Source organism: Lutjanus erythropterus, chromosome 22 (assembly GCF_056507025.1).
Source record: "Lutjanus erythropterus isolate fLutEry1 chromosome 22, fLutEry1.hap2, whole genome shotgun sequence".
NCBI lineage: Eukaryota > Metazoa > Chordata > Actinopteri > Lutjaniformes > Lutjanidae > Lutjanus > Lutjanus erythropterus.
In genome coordinates, this window is record NC_139338.1 from 23,218,348 (window position 1) to 23,240,869 (window position 22,522).

A 22,522-nucleotide genomic window follows, 5' to 3' on the forward strand; every position below is an offset into this window, starting at 1 on the left:
ATCAAAAGAGTGACAGCATAAAAAAATAAACCTGATAACTGTTTTGTTTTTTTATCACTCATCACTTTTTTATCACTTTATCACTCACTTCATCTCTTTAATAAATAAATATTCTTCAGTTCTATGTGTCAAACAAACAGAAACAACAAACAGAAACAACAGAGGAATTAGTTGAACAAGTCATTCTTCACTGCCAAAAGCACATCAGAGAACGAGACATATTAAAGAGGTAGGATCTAGTTTATTTATTTTATTTTATTATTTATTTTCTTTTTTTAGGTTTGCTAAGAAGGTTAAAACTCTGGTCCACACTCCAGCCGACACAGTGTGTGGCGGTAATGCTCCTTAAAGCTGGCTGCCATCCGCCATACAACGAAGAGAAGAAGACGTTGAGAAGCGGAACCTTAACGACCTCCTGCAGATTGTCGGACCTGTGTTGGAGACGGACCGGAAAAAGCGTAAGGTTACCAAAGTCTCTCCTGATATCTGGCACCTGGTAAGTTTTCATCAAGCTTATTTTGACCTTATTTAAATCCACTTTCACGCCGTTTTCAGCCGATATGTTCCCGTTAATCTGCCGTTTCAGTTGCCGTAACCTGTAAACCAAAACACGGTGAGAAAAAAACGTTAATGTAGAAGATTTATTTCGTGTCCACATCGATGGCGGGAGACTCCAGAAGCCTCATTGCTGCTGTGAGAAATCGGTGGTCTGACTTTGAGTCCGTGGCCACGTTTGACTGCGCAGTTTGACCAAGAAAGGGGAGAAGACCTCCTTCTGACAACCCCAACCTCACCAAACTCCATTCAAAAATCTGTCACTTTTTGTTAATGCTCATCTTGTTGCAACCATACAATAAAACATGAATTAATTCACCTTAGAGCACTTTAAGCTAGTAAACAGCAGTCCAAATCATAGCAGACCATTTTTAAATGACACTAAGCTGGTCAGGTTGTTTGTAGTTTTTTTTTTTTTTTTAATTATAAGTATTTCTGATCAGATATTTCCTGTCATTAATACTTTTGCTGACTTTAAAACATTTTAACTTTTGTGTTGTCAGGTGCCAGTTTATTAGGTTATTTAGTTAACTGATTAGAATAAAAACTAGTTCTCTCATGACAATCAATAAATTGCTTCAGTCCTTTTTTTCAAGCATTAAATGTGAGGATATATTTGTTATTCATAATAATAAAATAAGAGTATTTGCATTTTGGACTGTTGGTTGGATAAAAGAAACGATTTGAAGAGGTCACTGCCATGAATTTTATCTTTTTGTCCATACGTCAAAAGAAGGAAGTACATAGGAGTCCAATATGTCTTATGCTGAAACTGGTTCAGTAATACTTGACCAAGGAGAATGAAGAAATAATCAGTACACGCTCTGTCCTGATGTTCCCTTCAGTTCTGGAGTTTCGGTCCTTCGGGACAGTCTTTAAACATTCACAGATGAGGTCATGATGAACTTTTGCCCAAGTAAAGTCAGACACAACACTCTGAATTAGCCTACTGGTCTGCAAATCCAAACACAGGAATCATGAATACACAAGGTCTGAGACCACAGTTCAACACTCTTGGCTCAGTGTTATAGAGTGTTATAGAGGCAAGACAAACACCTCTCAGACCTTAGTAACCATAGCAACACTGCTGGGTTGTTCCCTTGTTTATCTGAAAGGAGAAGACAGCTGCATCTAGTGTGTAGAGGACAGTGTATCTGTTAAAATTTAGTGTAGGTCTCTCAGTGGCTCCAAGGCCTTAGTATGAAGCCTAAAGATCGGAAAAACAGTCACTTTGAGCTTTGAGAAATTGTGAACATTTTTCACAGCTTTTGTAGACTGAATTATTATACGGTTAGCCTAATCATGACCCTGCTTCATATACTCCTGTACACTGCTTCAAGAGTGACATTTTTACATCCTGCACACTCAATCAGTGATTTAGTTTTTTTTTGTTGTTGTCGTTCACATCCTTAGGAAGTCATCAGTCTGCTGCCTGTTTGCTCACCGCTTCCCTCAGAGCTGTTTGTGAAGTACAGAGAAAATGTTGCGAAGTGCCTCAGCACAGGTGAGTTATTACTAGATCATAATTATCATATGCATATATTGTATTATTTATAAACTTCACAAGGTAGGGTAGCTCTAATGTTGTATATTAACGTTGGCTGTAATGTTGGTACTTGGGGAGGCTAATATTCTCTAAGGTAGTAGGTGATGGAAAAAGTTTGAGAGAGTATTTTATTTTTCTGGCCTCTTGTTCCTCCACAGATCTTCAGACAGGTGGTACGATACAGGAGCACAGATACGAGCCTCATCCTGGAGAGATGTGAGTAAGCGACAGATTCGACCTAAGACAGAAACGCATCGAACGGCCCATCTGTTCTCGTAATGGTGATCTTCGTGTCTTTATTCCAGCGATAAACCGTGTGCAGCTGTTAGGCCGAGTGGGTCAGGACCCGGTGATGAGACAGGTGGAGGGTCGTAACCCGGTGACCATCTTCTCTGTAGCAACCAATGAAATGTGGCGCGCTGGAGACGGAGAGATGAGCTCACCAGGTACAATTTCAGAAGACACCTGATGATAGAAATATAGAAAACACAGTCTTTTTAACACAGGATATTTATGTTTATAGCACATTTCATTACAATTAAACCACACCTGGATATTATTCAGGGTGCAGTTTGGAAACAACAGCTTCAATCACTAAACTTTAGACGTTTTATTAATGTTTTAAAAGTCAAGAACTTCCTGTTTGGCTTTTGGTTTTCAGGATGAGTGTGAGGTGATGTTATTTTTAGAAGTAACCTGTTTCATTACAAGATTATTAAACCTTTATTTACCTCCAAAGACCATTAAGGAACTATCTAATAAAAACAACAATGTGTTATAACTCAGTGTTAAAATACAGGATAATAAACATGTTATGGAGGAGATAATAAACTAAATCCAGTGACGATTTTTAGAGACGTGACACGTCACAGCTGTTGTGTAACAGTCTGCCTCACTATGTATTATTCAGCTATAATCCAACAGGGACGAAACACACACAGCTGCAATAGTAGATGAAATACAGAATAGATAAGAGAGATTTTATTCACCTGAGGTTCTGTTTTCATGTTTGTCTGATAAGAGTTCCTGATTCTTGCCAGGCAGTCTTGTCAAATTCTGCACTTGCTGAAGGACGAGAGCTGAATAAAACCGTTTGCTCTTCAGGGTCGAGCTGAAATATCCTCCAACGTCTCAGCGTCAGTGATTTTCCTGCAGCAGCTGTGTTAGTGAAGGTGCCTAACTGGAGAGCTGAGAAAAATCTGGAGCTAAATAAACCATTAACAGCCCATTAGATGATCTGAAAAATGCACTGTCACAAAGCTGTATTTCTAGGATCATTTTGATGGATCCTTCATTCCTGTTGAACATAAAAGAGTAAATAAAACTTCTAGGATTGTTAACTTATTAATGAGAAGTCTGGTTGCCTGTGAGCTTTATTTTTGTGTTAAAAACCAAGGAAAAACAATATTATTATTTGTTTAAACTGGCATGTAGTAAATAATTTAATGCAGCTAAAATAACAGCAGTGTCATATTTCACCACCAGAGGTCAGTGTTGCACCATGACGTCTGTCTCAATGAACATGAACACATGATAGATTATTGTTGTTGAATTTCAGTGTTTTACTTTGCTGTATGTACAGTTTATTAACCCTTGTGCATCCCTTAATAAAAGTAATGTAGAGTTCCCTCTGTGCAAAAATGTCCCCCTCCTAAAAAGTGCTATAAGATACTATATAGAAATATATTTTTCTACTTTCACAGAGTCAGATCTTTTAACCAGTTTCAGTCCTGATCATAACTATTACATTTTCAGTTATGTTTTATCATTTTAAATGCCATTTTTCTAACATAAAGAGGCTCAGTTTGAAGTTTCCAACCGAAATGCATCTTTCCCCGTCCTCTTTTAAAATTATAGATAGAACTAGATGCCACATACTTATATTTTTATTAACTGCTGCAGATGTTTGTGTGACTCCTGCAGCCTGTAGACTTTACATAAAGGTTCATTACGTGACTGAGGCTGAGTGATTCATGTGTCTGCAGGTGACATCAGTCAGAAGACAACGTGGCATCGCGTGTCGGTGTTCAAACCCGGTCTGAGAGACGTGGCCTACCAGTACGTCAAGAAAGGGTACGAAGCACATGTCTCCTGTACGGGTCCAGGACCAGACCTTGGTTACTTTTGCCCTTTTTTCGTTTTAAAAACATATAAAACCTGCAACAATTAAAATCCACTTCAGCCAGCAATTCTCTCCTGAGTCCTGTTACTGATCCTGATAATCTCTCTTCCAGGTCCAGGATTCTAGTGGAGGGGAAACTGGACTACGGAGAATACGTGGACAAGAACCAGGTCAGACGTCAGGCCACCACCATCATCGCAGGTCAGAGAACAAACAAAATGATTTTATTGCTCATCCAGAGACTATAATCAGAACTGCATCCATAGCAACAGTCTAGTCCTCATAGCAGTGGTCTGTGCTTCATAGCAGTGGTCTGTTATTCAGAAATAACGGACCCTAAAATGCACAAATTGACCAATCAGAATTGAGTATACAGTAAAGCCATGTAATAACTGCAGCATATTTCCATATTGCCATCGAACATATCATGACTAACATCTGAATAAGTGGATGAGTTGGTTTTACTTGAGCAGATTTAGACAGATTCTTCTCGTGTCGGATTAGTTAAATGTTTCTTCCTCTCTGTTCCCCAGACAACATCGTCTTCCTGAGCGACAACATTCGAGACAGAACCTGAAGAACTTCTCCTCTTCAACTGCATCTAACAAGACAACTTCTTTTTGTACATTTTCTTGTTTATACAAACATAAGACTGAGGACCTGAACGCCACCGAGTAAAGGAAGTGACTTACACAAAGAGAAGGGGGACAGAATATGCCGTGACACAGGTCGTGTTTGACTGTGACGCCTCCTGCAGACACAAGAGAAGCAGAAAGAGTCCATCTGTGTGATATAAAAACACTTACTGATTATGATATTGATTCTGCTGAACATAACTGTCACAAAAAACAGCTAATGCCCTTTTTTTTTGCGTCGACTCAAGTTTTATGTGTGAGAATAATGTTGGAAACAAGAAGAGGTGGCAAACAGTGAAAATGTTTCACTGTTTGAAAGGTCAGTACAAGATGTTGTAGCTCTGTTTAGAGCAACTTGTTCTCGTGTTGGCTGTTGCAGGCAAAAGGTATTATAGCTTTTTTTTTTTCATTGTGCCAGTTAAGACAAAGTCTGTTTAAGCTCAATCAGGAAGTGTTTCTTGGTGAGGAAGGCTGTAATTCAGAGGTCTCGAATTTCGAGTCTGGTGTCAGATTTGACCTGTGAAACAAGTTCTTAAAGCTCATTAGAATTTGTTAAATTCACCTTGTATATTATGTTTTTCCGCTGGTCTTTTATTTTAAAGCAATCAGTTAATTTTCTTACAATGCTGGAAAAGTTGGAGCAAAATTTGCTCTTTACTTCACATCGTGGCTTTCAAAAAAAACACGTGCATCTCCAAATATCTCTTGTGATATTTAATTAATTTTAGTATTGACATTTTTTTCCTACCTCTTAAGCTAAATAACTTGATTCGAAAACCCATTTGAATATCTGAAAAATGCATTGTTTTCTTTGATTCATCAAAGGTTGAACACGACAGGGTCAGCAGCAAGTCCTATTTTAGCCACCCAAAAAAAAATAAATCCCGCCTTTAAGAATAAAATCAGAATCAGTTTAAGTGTACGTTATATTTAGAATATTTTCAACACTTTTTGTTGCTGTTAGACGGCCTTTTCTGATGGGAAACTGCTGTTATACAAGCCAAATATCTCCCTCTTCAAAGCAACCAAACTCCATTTGCAAAATGAGTAATTTTACTCAGCAAATCACAGGAGTTGCTGGTCTACTGCTTTATCGATCTGTTACTTTTGTGAGTTATTTTGTGACTTTGGTGTTTTAAAAGGATAGTTTGGATTCACCAAAGTCACGTGGTAACGCAAACAAATTAACCAGTTGACGCTTTGTTAGGCCAGCAACTCTTTTGTTCTGCGAGGTAAAATTGCTGATTTCTTCTCTGGAGTTTGGTTGGTATGGCGAGAGCGATATTTGGCTTATTTAAAGGCAGTTTCCCATCACAAAAAGCTGCCTGACAGCAACGTAAAGTACTAAAATTATTCTAAATATAACACACATGTTTTTAAAGTGGCTTAAATATCTTGTTGCAGCCCCCGTCCTCAGCAGCTTCCATACTCATGCTCCTCTCGGCTTCTTCAAACTAGTTTTGCCATCTACCTGTAAGTTAATACACTGACTATGGATAAGTACCTCATACAACCCCACCTCAACAAAATCAAAACTGTCTCCTTATGTAGACACGTGTTTTTTTTATTTTTTTGCAGGACAGCCTGGTGTGCGTGGTTGGTCTGTGACAGCTGCAGGAAACAAAACTGCTAAGTGAAATACAATAGACTGTTAGAATGTCAAGTGCAGCACTCTTTGTTGCACTTTTTATCCGTTAAGAGGTTTCAGAAGGGAACAAAACGGTTTGAGATGAGGTCTCAGTCGTGTGACGAGAGCTTTTTGACCTTAAAACTGGTGAAAAATACGAGCTTGTTAAAGGAAGAGGCTGTCGATATTCAGTATTTTTGTCCACAAATCCCATAAAAAAGACCTACACCAAAGTTTTAGTTCAATTCTCCAAGCATTTTTCCGTGAGATTTGTTGACAAGAAGAAAAATAATGAATATCACTCCAAGTGAAATTCAAAGTATTCTCAGCTGGTTTGATGCTCTGGTCTGTCTTATCTCTGTCTCTTCATGCAAATCTCTGGTGAATGAAAGCTGTTCAGCTGGAGTGAAATGTGAGGGTTACTGAAGCACTTGAAAGAAAAAAAAACTTGCAAATTCAGTGAAAGAATCTTCAATTAAAATTTTGTTCTCCTTATTTGTGCATGGTTATAACAGAACATTTAGAGAGTGTGTTTTTTAAATGTTTTCTCTACATCTGTTTTCTGCTTTGTCACTTTCTTGTCAGTCGTTATCACTCTTATCTGATTTTCATTTCCTTCCTGAGCAGCAAGTGGTTGATTTGAGCTCACTACTGCTGGGTCATGTCTCTGTATTGGTTCAGTTGCTATAATATACCTTTTCCCAGACTGTTTGTCTTCATTTTTGTGTTCATCTTCTACAATCAAAGTGTGCATGATTTAATCTCCCCGTGTTAAAAAGTATTAATTAAATTCACTTACAAATCACTTAATAGAGGAGGAAAAACAAACTTATAAATGTGCAAAATTAATCAGAATACAATTAATGACAGATATTTGCATAAAACCGTATATAAACATGTATTTTATTAAAGTATTTTTAGATTATTCATTTATCTTTTAACTTTTTAAATGTATCTTACTTGTAGACGTTCATTGGCTGTTCCTCTGACAGTGGGGGCGGGTTTAAATCGAAGGTATTCTTGGCCTAACGTCATTGGTCGTAAGAAATCCCGAAGTCTTTCCTGATTGGCTGCGTCCCGCGTCAGTTAAAGGCTCGGGAGGGCAGAGCTGCACGGTCGAATGGACTTTAAACAGGAGAGGGAGCTGATTGGTCAGTCAGCTGGATGTGGGCGGGGCTGAGAGTTGTAGGGAAACCTGTGGACTCAGTTTAGACAAGTTGCGTCAAAATGACGGAGTTAACTAGTGTGAGACAGGAAATAGGTGAGATGGATTTAAAAATAAAAGCCTTATTTCACTGGTTAACTAAAAAAAGAAAAGACTAATAATATTATAACGACAAACATTAAATCATAATAAAAACACAGAAACAAAAAAAAACACTCGTTATTATATAATGATTATTTTATCTTAACAACTCGAATCGACAGACCACTCATTCCAAGTTCTGTTAATTTACTATTTAGCAGCTGTTTTTATGTAGTCATAGGAGCACCATTAAAAAAAAAAGTCAACGAAAACAAGAAAATTAATGTCGAGATAATTACAACTATAAACCCAAATAATGAGCACCTTTTTAAAAATGTGAAAATATAAAGAGAAATATATAGAAGAATGACTAAATGTGGACATATAAAGACAAATAAAGATGATTAATTATAAACATTTTCATCTATTATCACATTTATTTGTTTAATTATGGATTTTTTCTGCATATACCCTTAAATATAATGTAATGTATTTCTTTTATCTCTTTTCATTATTTTTTCCCTATTGTTTTTACATTTTCTTATACCAGATTTTGCTCATATTATATGATCTCCCGCAAACTGCACATGCTTAAATTTCAACTTTACAGAGCACTCTCCATTTTTTGTACTCACTAGAATTTAAAATCTGCTGTTCACTAGCTTGTACAGAACCAATAGCTATGGAACTTAGGAATCAGGACTTTATTTTGAAGTTCAAAACCGGAAACTCTAGTTTGTTGCTGTAGGCATCTGACACTAGTTTCACAAACAGCTGGAACAGATGAATCACCTCACATTTTTATATCCTATATTTCATCTCCGGTGTATTAAGTCGCATTTATATGAATGGCCGTACTAACTTTTAAGAATTTATCAGGCGAATTGATTTTATTTTTTAAATTTTACTGTTACTTTCTGCCCGTGAGTGAGACTCCGCCCACACATTCCTGAGTGTCTGGGCCGTGAGGAGGAGCAGCAGGAGGGAAGAAAAGGAAAGAGAAGCTGCTGGGATCTGCCTGTGGACCCCTGAACCAGAGAGGAGATGATAAACAACAACAACAACAACAACAACAGCAAGACTCAGCCTCAGTCTGACTGCTGCAGCTTTCAAACATAAGAACACACATTTATTTATCCTCCTGAGACGGAACAACCAGCCGGACGTGTTTGTTATTCTTTATTTTTCCTCTTTCACAAGTTGTTTGGGAACTCTTTTTTTTTGGGAGCTGGAGTTTGGTTTCCAGTCTGACAACGAAAAAATTCGTCCTCTGTCGAGAAACTAAAAACAAGGACACGAGAGAGAAAAACAGAGTGTGTGGAGGACTGAAATCATGGATATCCTGGACAGTAGTGAACCGTTTCTACACTGGGACAGGAACCTCAGCGAGCTGTCTGAGGCCGGGGAGATCGACTGTGTGCTCTACACCAATGTAAGTGATCGACTATTGATTGGTGAGGGTAAAGGAAATGCGCGTGAGTGGTCGGTCAGGGCCTGGTGATTGGCTCTGCAGCTCCTCAGTGGGAAATAATCATCTTTATCTCGCTTTGATTGAGGCTTTAGTTATCATGAGGGGGAGAGTGGTGTGTTCAGTGTGTGTGTGTGTGTGTGTGTGTGTGTGTGTGTGTGTGTGTGTGTTACCCGGCTCTCCATTTACAACTTGAGCCCTGGGATCCAGCAAAGTGATGCAAGTTTCTCACAGCCTGGAATTGTCTTTTTTCCCACTTTTTCTTGTCTTGTAAACACATCATAAACAAGTTAGTAGAAAAGTGACATAAACTTATAATGCAAACAATAATTTAAATATATGAACACTGGGGAGGGGTACATACAAGTGAAAACTAGTCTAAGACTGCTGACTAAGGCTGCAACTTCACATTATTTGTATATATTGACAATTTAATGATTAAAATGGCAGAAAAAAGTTAAAAAATGTCCTTAAAAACCTCCCAAAATCCAAGGTGACATTTTCAATTTGATTGTTTTGTCTGACCAACAGTCCAAAATCCAAATATATTGTGTTTTAATGAATATCTAGGCCTTCCACTCATATCCGTAGACTGTCAACAGTATTTTAAAAGTATATTTTTAATACTTTAACCAAGGATACTTGCTATGCATGGGATCCACTTTTGCAAACTGAAGAGCCAATTGGCTTATTGACTAAATTAACTCGGTGCAAAGATTCATAGGTAAATCTGATGTTTTTTAATAACTGCAGCTGCATGTTAGTTGTGCATTTATGGTAACATTTGGAAGAGTTTATACAACGTTAAACAGCTGGAGCTTCTTCTATCATGCAGACAGTGAAATGTTGGAATGAGTCATAAACCAAAGACATAAACTGCTCCCAGCAGGGTCAGAATGAAGAGCATATTTAGGCTTTTTTAGTGTGAAATACACATTTATGGGATGAAAATCAGCCTCATTTTTCAGCTGATAGTTGTCTTCCCCTGCAGAGCTCATCATCTGATCCTACTGCACTTTGCACAGCCTGAATGGTCATCATCTCTGTTGCAAACAGTTTATTTTATCCCATCATACAAAACTGGCACATCTTTCCCTCCTTCCTGGGAAAAACACCGTGAATCAATTTATTTTCATTGTGAATAAGAAAATGGTTGAAGTGAAACACCCTGTCGAGGACCAGATTTGGCCTGCAGGCTGCAACTCACTGCTGTAGACTGTCAACAATGAGTCACCATTAATTGTTGGATCTTACATCTTATCATGTCTGAATGTAGTCAAAATTTCCAGTATATAAACCCATTGTTTGTTTTGTTCAACAGACAACATCTCAAAGGCAGACGAATTTTCAGTTTACTTTCACATAAGACAAAGAAAAGCAGCAATAATCTGTGGGTCATTTCACCTAATTTAAGTCTGTTTAAGAGATTCAGCTTCAAAGAAAAGTTCAGTAACCCTTGTATGCAAAAAACCCCCAAAAAAACAGTCATCAAGAATAATATTTTTTATAAAATACTAATTTATTTCCCAAAGAAGAGGTAGCTTTACATTCAGCAGCATACAGCAGACATTTTGACAAGTTAAACACAAAGATCTGTTTCATTCAGGTCACGTTGACTCACCAGAAAAACTCTGTTAGACTAAGACTCTATTGCACCAACTAATCAGGGGTTAGCTGAACTAGGTTTAAAGTGAGTAAATCCAGATTTAAAATTAAGCAGAGCTCTTTTGCAAAATCCAAAACTAATCTCCATTTAGTAAATCCACGGTAGTTAAACTTTCAGACGCTCTGTGCTAGCTAGAAAAGGTTACATTGTTTGCTAGCTAGTTAAAAAGTTTGCAAAAGATTAGTTTTTGCTAGCTAGCTAAAAAGCAAAAAAAAAAAAAAAGTTTGCTAGCTAGCAAAAAAATTACCATGACGTTACATTGTTTGCTAGATAGTTACAAAGTTTACACAAGATTAAAGTGTTTGCTAACAAGCTAAAATGTTAACTAAAAGTTGCATTGTTTGCTAGCTAGCTAAAAATGTAGCAGAACTTTACATTGTTTGCTAGTTAGCTACCTTGTTAGCCTACTTATGATGGCTCAGCAGAGAAACACCTGTGTTTACCTGTGATTTTGTATCAATATGGCTGCCGTGAAAAACGTCTGTTAGATGAGGATGAACTGTTATTTGTGGGAGACATTGGTGAATATTAGGGAAACTTTCCACACATTTATTTCATGTGTAATGTTTTGTCATCAGTCATAACAACACCATTTATTTTGCTGTGTGTGTTTGTTTTGCCTGATGATCTATCTTAGTGTAAGTAGGTAGATTTAGAAATAAAGACACAGAGCATCTCCTCAGTAAAACAAACCCGGCTTCAAAATGGCCTTTCACCCTCAGTTATGTAACGTGAAATGTGTGTTCCAGCCATATGTGTTTCGGTGGGCCAGGAGGAGAGTGTGTGAGACGGAGAGTGAGACTCGAGTGTGTGCGTGTGTGCATGTGTGTGTGTGTTTGTGTGTGGAGATGATGGGAGGAGCGTTTGGGTTTACAGGGAAAAATCCAGCTGGCTCGCAGGATGGGAATCAGACACCACAGAGGCCTACTGAGCCCTGAGACAACACACACACACACACACACGCACACACGAGACACACACAGACTGTGACTTTTGCCTCGTCTAGAAAAACCTACAGGCAGGTAAAGACTTGTGTTACTGGAGAGCGTTCAGACCTTTAAACAGGTCCTGAGGCTACAGTTCTGTCAGATACCTGCAGACCACAGAGCTGCAGCTGCTTTCGTCTTCTGCAGGATTTTATTTGGGATTTCGAGCCGCTGATCATCATGATGTTAAGTGTTGAGAGCAAAGATGAAAAAAAATCAGCCGCTGGGCTACAGAAGATGACTGGCTGAATGCCAAAAAACAAAATAAGCTGTTGAATAAAAAATATGTTATGTAGCAGCTGCTGGATCTCAGTGGTGGAATGTAACTAAGTACATTTACTCCAATACAATCTTGACATAGATACATTCATAAGTACTTTACTTGAGCATTTCCATTTTGTTACTTTCCACTTGTACTCTCTTTCATTTCAGAGGGAAATATTATATGTTTTACTCCAATACATACATATTAAGATGCACTTCCAGGCACCAAAGTTTGACACTGATGTAATTTGGTCACTGCACTCTTAGAAATAAGGGTTCCAAAAGGGCTGAGGTTATACCTAGAACCATTTGTAAAGAGTTCTTCAAGGATTGTTGAAATACTTGAAGAAGTCTTTCATAAAAATTTATTTTTTTGAAATGACATAAAAGGGTTCTTGATAAAAAAAAACCTTGTAATACAAAAAAGGTTCTTAGTAGAACCTCCTGAGTGTGTTCAAGGTAAAACCCTTAGAGCATCTAAAGGTTCTCAGTAGAAACCCTGAGTGTCTTTTAGAAAAAACCCATGGAATATAAAAAGGTTCCAAGTAGAACCTCCTTAGTATGTTCTAGACCAAAACTTTTGGAATATCCAAAGTTTCTCAGTAAAACCCCTGAGTGTGTTCTAGAAAAAAAAACCTGGAATATAAAAACGTTCTTGGGAGAAACCCTGAGTTTGTTCTCGATAAAATCCTTGGACTCTCAAAAAGTTCCCTGTAGAACCTCATGAGTGTGTTCTAAAAACATTCTTGGAATATTGAAAGGTTCTTGGTAGAACTCCCTGAGTGTCTTTTAGATCAAACTCTTGGAATATAAAAAGGTTCTCCTATGGGGACAAGCTGAAAAACCCTAGTTAGAACATTTCTTTCTAAGAGCGTCCCCTTAAAAGTAACGAGTAAAGATACTGGTGACTTTAGCTCGAGTACTTTAGCACGTTCTCTCAAAGTTAAACCAAAGTTCCTCTCCAGATGTTTTAAAAGTTGATCTCTTATAAAGTCTTGCACTCCCGCTCACACCTACAGCACAAAGCTCAGGTTGTGTTAAGAAGCAGCACTAAGATGCTCTTGTTAGTGAGGTGAATATTCTTTCTATATATAGTAAAGCATGAACAGTGTGTGTGTGTGTGTGTGTGTGTGTGTGTGTGTGTGTATGTGTGTGTGTGTGTGTGTGTGTGTGTGTGTGTGTGTGTGTGTGTGTGTGTGTGTGTGTGAGGGTGGGGGAAGCATGAATGTGACGACCAACAAGCGTGCAGTGTTTGAGTCTGGGGCAGCTTGAGGAGCAGACTGGGGTCTTTGTTGGGTCGAGTGAGTCCGACTCTCACTTTCTCTCCGCGGGGGTTTTGTTGACATGATGGGATTCCTCACAACAATGTAAAGCCTCTCGGTCGGCGGCGGCGTGTGTGGGATCCTCAACCTTAAACGCCTGCTCCTCCCATCAGTCGGACGTCACTCCCGTCTCCTTGTGTCTCTGCTACGCGAGCGCACGTATTCTAATCAAGTTCATCAGGTTTTAGAAGAATAATGTTGCGTCGAGGTGGAGTTCGTCTTTCATCTCCACTCATCTCCGACCAAAACAATCCTTTTTGACGCCGTCGTGAAGCAATAGTAGATGTTTGTGTGACGTTATTTATGTCTATTTCAGGGAGGGAAAACATTCACTGCATAATAGTAATGTCTGGAATTCATATGGTGTTGCAACAGATGGAAAACAAAGACGTGTATGAGGGTTTCTTTTGGAATTTAAATCATAATTAACCTCTGGTTAATCTTGTCAGTCCAGTTTTTGTGTTTTTTGTGGTTTGGTTTGCAGATTTAACAACTAATGAATCTCCACACCCTGAATTGTTAACAGGCATGTGCTGATACACAGATTGGAAATAACTGCTTCTTCTGTGTGTCTCGGTGGAACCAAATGTCTGCATTTGTGTTTAGGAAACTTGGATTACCATTTTTTGCCCCCACCGTCTACAGTAGATCTGGATAATCCATCCACGTGGACTGACAGATGTGTCCTGTGTAGAAAAAGTCAAATTCTGCATACGATTTGCTCCCTATCACAGCAAAAGTTGCTGATTTTTTGCTCCGTTTTTGGTCTCCACCTCCAACTCCTGAGGGAAATATCTGTATTTTTAGCTGCTAAATGAATGAATTTAAATGTACAATAGTCAGTAAAGCTGGGAGTGGGATGGGTTTTCATAAAAGATAAATGTCAGCTGCAGACAAAGAGAGATGAAAAATGACTCTGGGATCACTTTTCTGTCAGACAGTTCTGGAAGCAGACAGAGAGCCAGAGAGCAGCCTTCAATTTAAATGCTATTTCATGCACACGCACATACTTAGAGAAAACTTGGCGTGCTTCGGAGCACATGGTGTTCTCACTGCACTTGCGGCGAGAGGAAGAGACTGACATGCAGTTGAAAAAAGCATATTTGCTCTGCTCATGCTCCAGGCCTTTCCAGCCACGCGTGTGCTTACATAACACACACCATACCTGCAGATAAAGACTCACCTCTGTCTATAAATCCAGCTGTTTTATTAATATGCATGACAGCAGCTCAGCACACGCTCGGGATGGAGTCATTTCAATTCAATAAGAGCAAACACACACGTGTAGAGAGTGGTGGTCAAACAGCTTGATCCATGTGCTCACAGTGCAGAGCCTGTTCTCCGTCGGGGTAGGGCATCCTGCTCACCAGTGGCCTCGCTCTGTCTCCCTCTGAATGGTCCGTGTGTCCGCTGTGTCGAGACGATCCACGCTCTCGCTCACCCGGCAGCACTGTTTCATTTTAGATAATGAATAAATGACGACATCATTTCACAACTGGTCCCGTTTTTATTGCCAATCAGAGGTCAAGTGTGTGTGTGTGTGCGTGTGTTTCACTCACGTTCTAGTTTTGAATATTACAACCAGTCCAGCCTCTTTATCTGCAGGTAAAGGAACACGCCTGTGTATGATAATGAAGCATACAGTGGAGTGTTATTACAGCAGGTGTGGTGCCGGATCTTCAGGTTGGTCCAACATTTGGCGAAATTAAAATTCTGACGCCTTATTGTCAAGACACAAAACGAAAGATGATACAAAGAATTAACAGATTTGATATTCCTGCTGCTTGTTGAAAGCTTAATTAAAGTGAGTTTTGTCATTAAGTCAGAAAATTACTTGCACAGTAAGGCATATTTAGGCTGTTTTATGAATGTTTTATACATTTATAAAAATATAATTTTTAATCTTTGGGCTAGGGGGAAGGTATCAAGTATTTTCAAGTCAAAAGGCTCAAGTCCAAGTGAGGTCACGAGTCACTGGTGTGAAAGTCTGAGTAGAGTTCCAAGTCAATGGCGTATTAAGAGCCATTTGAAGCAGCTGAGTCAACAATCACCAAATCGTACTTTAAACGCTGCTGCACCTACAACCTAACGTACCAAATGTGACAACAACTCACGAAATGCTTCAACTTTTCCGACCGAAGGGGATCACAGTGTCTGCGAGTAAATGACCCGGAGCTGACGTTAGCTGCCGGCCTGCCACACAGTGTGGCTAACGTTAGCAGCAGCAGCTGATCTGCTTGCAGGTTAATGTCCGTGTCTGTGCTGAATGCGGTCACATGTCGCTGCAGTTGAGTGATTATATATCAGCTTTTTCTGTCACAGTCTACATTCAACAGTATTTTCATTTCCAAACACTGCCAAACCGCACTGGTTTTACGAGCTGTCATCTGTCTGACTTTGCTGATATAAATATCTAGGGTTGCCTGGGCCATTGGGGCATACTCGCTTACGGCTTGCGGCGAGAGGGGCTGCTGCCTCAAGGGCGTGCAGCACCAACTAGTGGCGGGCAGCTGCATTGTATCTTAGAGGCAACAGTTAACTGACATTGTGCATGAATAAAATACTGATAAATAGTTTAAATGACTGGTATTTTCGGTGCCGAGTAGCACACACCTTTACTAATTAGCATACATAATTAGCACTGATATGGTAATTGTGATATCTTCTTAGCATCCACATGGTAGAGTTGTCATTTTGAGCGTGTTAGCATGCTGGCATTAGCATTTAGCTCAAATAAATTAAAAGACCAGGCGAAAATGTTCTCTAATGTCACATTTTGATCAGAAGTTTTGGTGTCTTCGGGTTCTGCTGAGGTTTTTCCGTCCTCGTCAGAATAAAATGTTTGGCAGATTTAACAATATCTGTCTGTAATGTACTTCATCGCCCTCTTTTCTTAAATTGGAGCCACCTTGCAGATTTAAACTCTTTTGGCCTTTAGAAAGTGACAGCGGTCTACAGATGGTGTGCACATGCACATGGAGGACACGTTTTTCTCTTTCTCACATCTGATGCAACTTCTCCCCTGACTTTGAAAATGGACTCAGGCTCGAGTTTTCTTGCAGGCAGGCAGGCGGCCATTTGAGAGCAAAGCGAAGGTAGTAATCAGTGTGTGAGGGATCATTATGGAAAATCCACAGGAGCCTTCATTCTGTGAGGCGAAGCTAAATATACTTCGTCTGTCTGTCTGTCGATTTCTTTACTCTTGATTCTACATTTCCCGTCCCCCCATCTGCCCCCCGGTTTGACTCCAGGCACCATGTAAGGTTTTAAATGGCTGTGTGTGTGTGAGCTTGTGTGTGGTTAGCAGGGCGTGGGTTTAATATGAGTAGCTTGTGCACCCTACCCTAAAATGAGCCTGGAAGCAGCTTTATATAGCCTAGATGCTGCACGCCGCTAACGGACCGCTCGTTCTTTCTTCTTCACAGCCTTTTCCACTACTTTGGGTTTATTATGGAGGATGAATCGAAGTAAATCCATGTTATAGACTTTAAAATTGTAGAATCAACAGAATTTTAAGGCATTAAGTTTGTAGTTTTTGTAGTCAGACTTGGAAACATCAAAGTGTTTAAAGCCTGTAAACTGCTTATTAAACAGTGAGGTGTATGAGCTGCTCAACTTTGATGTTTTTCTTTTATGGATCTTGCAGCTCATATCCTGACCCCTGAAGTGTGCAATCAGGACCAGTTTAAAACAGAAGCCTCTCCATCCGCTATCTAGTTAACCTTTCACCCTTCTTTCCCAGCCTTCCTCCTCCTCCTCATCAGTCACTCCTCCGGGGTGAAGAGAGAGCCGGGACGAGTCGGCTCCTGTCCAAAATGCCAGAAACCTTTTCATTGCTCCTGCTTCTCTTGATTAACCCCTTTGCTTCTCTTCTTTCTACTACTTTAAACTATTTTTAATCCATCTGTACCTGTTTTCTTTCCTGTACCTTTTGAAGTGTTAAACTCTCCTTTTAAATTCCCATAAAAACTTTCTCCACACTCACATGAATGTTCTGTATCGGCTTGTCCGCTCAGGCGGTGTGACGCTAAAGCTGAATGAAGCAGAATGAGCCCAATACTTGTCGACACCTGTCTTGTTTATATTTTTTATGTTTCATCACAATTTCCCTAGAATTTCCAACGTGTTTGGCAGCACTTACGACTTTAGGAATAAAAAAAGCTGAGAGTTTGTGAACATGGATAAACCATCCGGAAAGTACTTTAGAATTTAGGAGGAAAAATCCACATCAGTTCTCTCCAGCTCGCCAGTTGAGTGTGACCACATGAAGGCTAGCTGGCGAGGATTTTAGGGTGCAGACTTGGACCGGTTTGGGCTGACAATGAGCTCCACGTAGCAGCACCTGATCCAACTTTATTGGATGATTCTGCAGAATATTGGATTATCATCAATGAATTATTTTATTATTATTTAGGCTAGCCATGCTAGAAGGTGTTACTAGTGTTACACAGTGTTCAGATATGCACCGATTATATTACTTGCCCACCACCGCTACCACCCAGCTGCTCAGCCTCGCGGGCAACAAAAGCAGACTCTGCAGCCTCCTAGTGAGCACAGCTGGACCGGGACTGAACATATCCTCCGAGACTGAGGGGGCATCGTAGCTAAACGCTAACTGCTGTTAGCTTGGTTAGCCGTGCAGCTAAGTTAGCTGACTTGGCTGCCGGGGCGCCAGGAGCCAAACCCAACAAGAAAACCACCTTTGCACTGTATTCCCTCCATCGCTATTGGCTACTCTCAAGTCTCTCCATGACATCAATATGCAAAAGCAAAAAGCACTCTGATATCCTTTTCATGTGAACTTTAATGTTATCATTACTTTACAACCTGTCTGTGGACGCCAGCTGCAGTTGTTGGGGTCAGTGTGGGGGTGTTTTACAGACCTGGATGCTACAGATTTAATAATGAGCCAACCTTGTAAGCACTCAGTTCGTTCAAAGTAAAGGGAAGAATCAGGTCAAACAGAGTCAGGGCGCTGCTGTGGTGCATGTTGGCTCCCAGTAAATAGAGCAGGACTTTTATTAGCATCATTAGTAACACCTCTGTTTTTCCTATGATTTTATAAATGGCTGCTGTGAAAAATGTTTACTCTTGCACCACCATTGCAGGTCTTTGATGGGACTTTGGTCTCCTACAAAGAGAGTCTGGTGAAGTACGCAGGAGGAGGCAGATGGTAAAAATACTGGGATACAATATATTGCATGTCAGCTTTAATCTATAATATAAGCTGTGGTGTCAAGATTGTAAAGGCCATACTTATCACATCAAACTGAGTTGCCCCGTGTCTCTGCATTCCTCTGAAAGAGCAACTCTCCATCGCACCTTTCTCTTACTTTTTATTCGATGAGACATGAACAAGCCTATTCATCCGTGGAAAGTTCACCCTGTGTGTGTGTGTGTGTCTGACCTGACATTCAAGCGTGTTTCTACTTGGCAAGCATCCGCCTCGGAGAGCTGCGTTTTAATGGAGGAATTAAGATCAGCGGCGCGCCCAAACAAGTTTCCCGGAGTGTTTGCCTTTTCCAGGGATTAAAACCCTCACTATGTGGTACTCAGCGAGACCGGCACTGACCCAGTTTTTACCCAGCATCCAGCAGGAGGTGGAGGAAGGAATAAATGTCTCTGAACCACCACGGCTGGTTCTGGGCCAGCGTGCGCCCAAGATCTACTGCTCGGCACTTGTTGCACATTTGAACAAGAGCCTCAAATCTTTACTGATCTTGACAACAAATGTGCGGGGGGATAATCCTTCAGCAAACAGACAGATAAACACAAAGAAGGCACACGAGAAAACTCTCACTTTCACTAAATCTTCTCACTTCAGCACAATAAAGTGCACTGAAGTGATTTACACCCAGCAAAATTTGGTTCCCCAAATCCTCTGGGAACGTTTCTTTTTGGTTCTGGGAAGTCTGATTGAACGTTCCTGCATCCTGCAGTATTCCCTGAATGTTAAAACACAAAAAAGTTTTTCTGAAACAAAACCGGTGTTATTGTTCCATTCCTGAAATGTTCTAGAAAGGTTGGTTGAACATTCCATGGCTGTAAAGACGGCAAGTTTTTCTGGTATGAATCGACATTGTTACGTTCTCAGAATGTTCCTGGTTAAATGAATGTTACTTAACATTTCCTCTGAACGTTCCCTGGATATTAAGAGGATTTTTTTTTCTTCTAAATGTTATGGTTACATTCCCAGAATATTCTTCTTTGCCAAAAGAAAGTTTCTTCATCTGGTTATGACAATGTTTTGGTAATGCCATGTTGCACAGAAACATTACCACAGTGTTCTTAGAATGTTATGGTTGTGCATAGAAACCTGTAAGGAACGTTCCAGGAATGCTTTGGGAACGTTACGTGTCAGCTGGACTGGTGACACTGGGGTGAAGTGATTTAAACTGAAAAGAGTTGATGGAGTGGAGGAGGAGAGGAGGAGTTTCTGTTGCAGGAGAAAGTTTTAAAAATGCAAGAGTAGAGCTATAAAACTCTGAGTGTGTGTGAGCAGACGGGTGAGGGAGTTCACTATTGTGTCCACTCTGTGTGTGTGTGTGTGTGCGTGTGTGTGTGTGTGTGGGTGTGTGTGTGTGTGTGTGTGTGTGTGCGTGTGTGTGTGTGTGTGTGTGTGTGTGGGTGTGTGTGTGTGCGTGTGTGTGTGCGTGTGTGTGTGTGTGTGTGGGTGTGTGTGTGGGTGTGTGTGTGTGAGAGTGTGTGTGTGTAATGGTACTTGATGAGCGGTCAGTGTTCCAGCGGGGAGATGGAAAAAGTTAGTGTGTGTGCGTTGACCCAGTTTATAACCAGTATACACACTCAGGATGAGAGCGAGAGAGAGAGAGAGAGAGAGAGAGAGGATGAGAGACATCAGAAGACAGCTGTGCTTGTGTTGGACACAAACATCTGACAGCTGTGTTTGAGGACATGAAGTGGAGTCGGGCCAAACATTAATTTCATCATATTTTGCAAACATTTAGTCCCATGCTGTAACAACCTTAACTCTAAATAATTATAAAATCATTACAGTTATTGACAAAAACATTCACACCACATTATCCACTGGAGCTTCTGGAGCTTTAATCGAATCCCATGGTCTTCTTCAGCAGATGGAGTCAACTAGTTACCATTGAAATGCACATTTACATGTACACTATATTTAGACTAGTTTCACCATTTTACTTTGCTGTCAGTCAGCCTTTTCGTAGAAAAACCTGCTGTTAAACAAGCCAAACATCACTCTTTCCAAACCAACCAAACTCCATTGTAAAAACCACTAATTTTACGTCGCAGGAAACAGTAGTTGCTGGTCTACTGCTGCCTTAATTTTTTAGTTTGCTTGTGTTATTGTGTGACTTAATGAATCTGAACTGTTAATTTAAAACACAGAAGTCACACAATAATATTAAAAAAACTAAAAGAATGAAGCAGTGGAAGACCAGCAACTCCTGTGTTCTGCAAGGTAAAATTATTGATTCTGACTATGGAGTTTGGTTTATTTGGAGAGAGTGATATTTGGCTTTTTATAATGGCAGTTTTCCATCAGAAGAGGCTGTCTGACAGCAAGGTGAAGTAGTGAAAATATTCTAAATACAGTACACTTAAACTGATATAGATATTTTTTAAGTGGACCTTTTTAAGTAGCTCTAACACCTTTTGCTTTTAAAAAGTAGTCATATATATGTAGTTTCATTTTTTTTTTTAAAAGGCTCAGTAATTTCATAAAATAAAATTTCCACCTGGGTATCAATTAAGAAGTTTAAATGAAAAAAGCATTTAAATTGATAAAACAAAGCATAATTAAACAAACAAACAAAATGGGAGCTAAAAATAACAGTAAAGTGCAAGTAAAAATAGACGTTAGACAAAAGGCAGGTCAAAAAGTTGTTTCAGGTTTTCTTTTGAAGATATTCACTGTCAGGCCATTCCTGAGACTATATCAGGCTCTGGATACAAACACAATACTTGTTAGTAGGGTCAATTAATTGTTGGTTTGGGTCTTTTCATGGGATTGGTTTGACAATAAGAAACTTAAGTTACTTAAGTATTTTCCCCATAGATTTTCCAGATATAAAAGCACAAAATCAGCCTGAAATCGGAACATTTTCCAGCTGGTATCAGGGTAACCCTGGTGAGTCATTGTGTAACATCTGGACGGTCAGTGTGTGTTGGGATATGTGTGTGTGTGTGTGTGTGTGTGTGTGTGTGGGAAGAGTGGGGGTTGTACTCAGTGATCAGGTCAGTGTGACAGAGCGAGACTGGAAAGTTTGTGTTAATGTCTCTCTGTGCATTACTCTCTCTCTCTCTGTGTGTGTGTGTGTGTGTGTGTGTGTGTTGGGGGTGGGATTTTTGAACTTTTGGGAAGCTCCGGGAGCCAGATGGGGGGGATTTTACAAGAATGGAGACCCAGGAGGTGAAAAAAAAGAGACAGTTTTCCATTTGTCATCTTCTGGGACTGTTTTTCTTTATGTCTCACTTTGAGGTCTCTTCTGTTTATCTGATTTCTAATTCACACACACACACACACTCACGCGCACTCTAATATCAGGACAGATAACATCCGACTGACTCGTAGTTCTGAACTTTGACTATTTTTAACATCTTTCCTCTCGTGTCTCTGCATAAGTTCTCACTTTAAGGCCTTTTATCCAGGCGTGAAACATTAATGGGACTGAAGACAGGGTGGATGGCCACGGTGTTAAACAGGAAACTGGTTTGTAATGGATCTGCTGGTCTGTTTGTTTATGTATGTGTATTCCTGTCCTCGCCTGTGGGTGGAGGGTAAACACTTGCGGCCCTGCTGGATGTCGCGCCTACTGTTATTCTCTCATACATCCTGTTGTTTACATCCGTTAACCATCTCTCAACTCCAGGCACATTTCTGTTTAAAGAATGGATTTAAATTTATGGTAATATCAAGGCATGTAGACCATAGTGGTGACTAAACTCTCACTTATTGTGTGCAAGCAAATATAGCAGATGTGGACAACAACTGGTGAAAGAGACAGTTTGGATTATTTGATGTGGGGTTGTATGAGGCACTTACTGATAGTCAGTGCAAGAAAAAAAACTATTTCAGTTTATCTTTAGAATATTTTAA

The 22,522-nt window shown here is 39.8% G+C and overlaps 2 protein-coding genes across 2 annotated transcripts in view; both read left to right on the plus strand.

Annotated features, from left to right (window-relative positions):
* Positions 1–1,954: 1,954 nt before the first annotated feature.
* Positions 1,955–7,192, plus strand: ssbp1 (single-stranded DNA binding protein 1). Its single transcript, XM_084711205.1, has 6 exons — positions 1,955–2,059; positions 2,260–2,317; positions 2,407–2,547; positions 4,087–4,174; positions 4,336–4,424; positions 4,757–7,192. Exons 1-6 carry the CDS (start codon positions 2,036–2,038, stop codon positions 4,798–4,800), a joined length of 444 nt encoding a protein of 147 aa, XP_084567331.1. The 5' UTR covers positions 1,955–2,035; the 3' UTR covers positions 4,801–7,192.
* A 1,456-nt stretch (positions 7,193–8,648) lies between these two features.
* The window catches only part of creb3l2 (cAMP responsive element binding protein 3-like 2), a 33,700-nt gene continuing 19,826 nt past the window's right edge, over positions 8,649–22,522 (plus strand). The window contains exon 1 of the mRNA XM_084711103.1: positions 8,649–9,163. Within this exon, the coding sequence (XP_084567229.1) occupies positions 9,065–9,163 (99 nt within the window). The 5' untranslated portion in view covers positions 8,649–9,064. The remainder of the gene's footprint in view (positions 9,164–22,522) is intronic.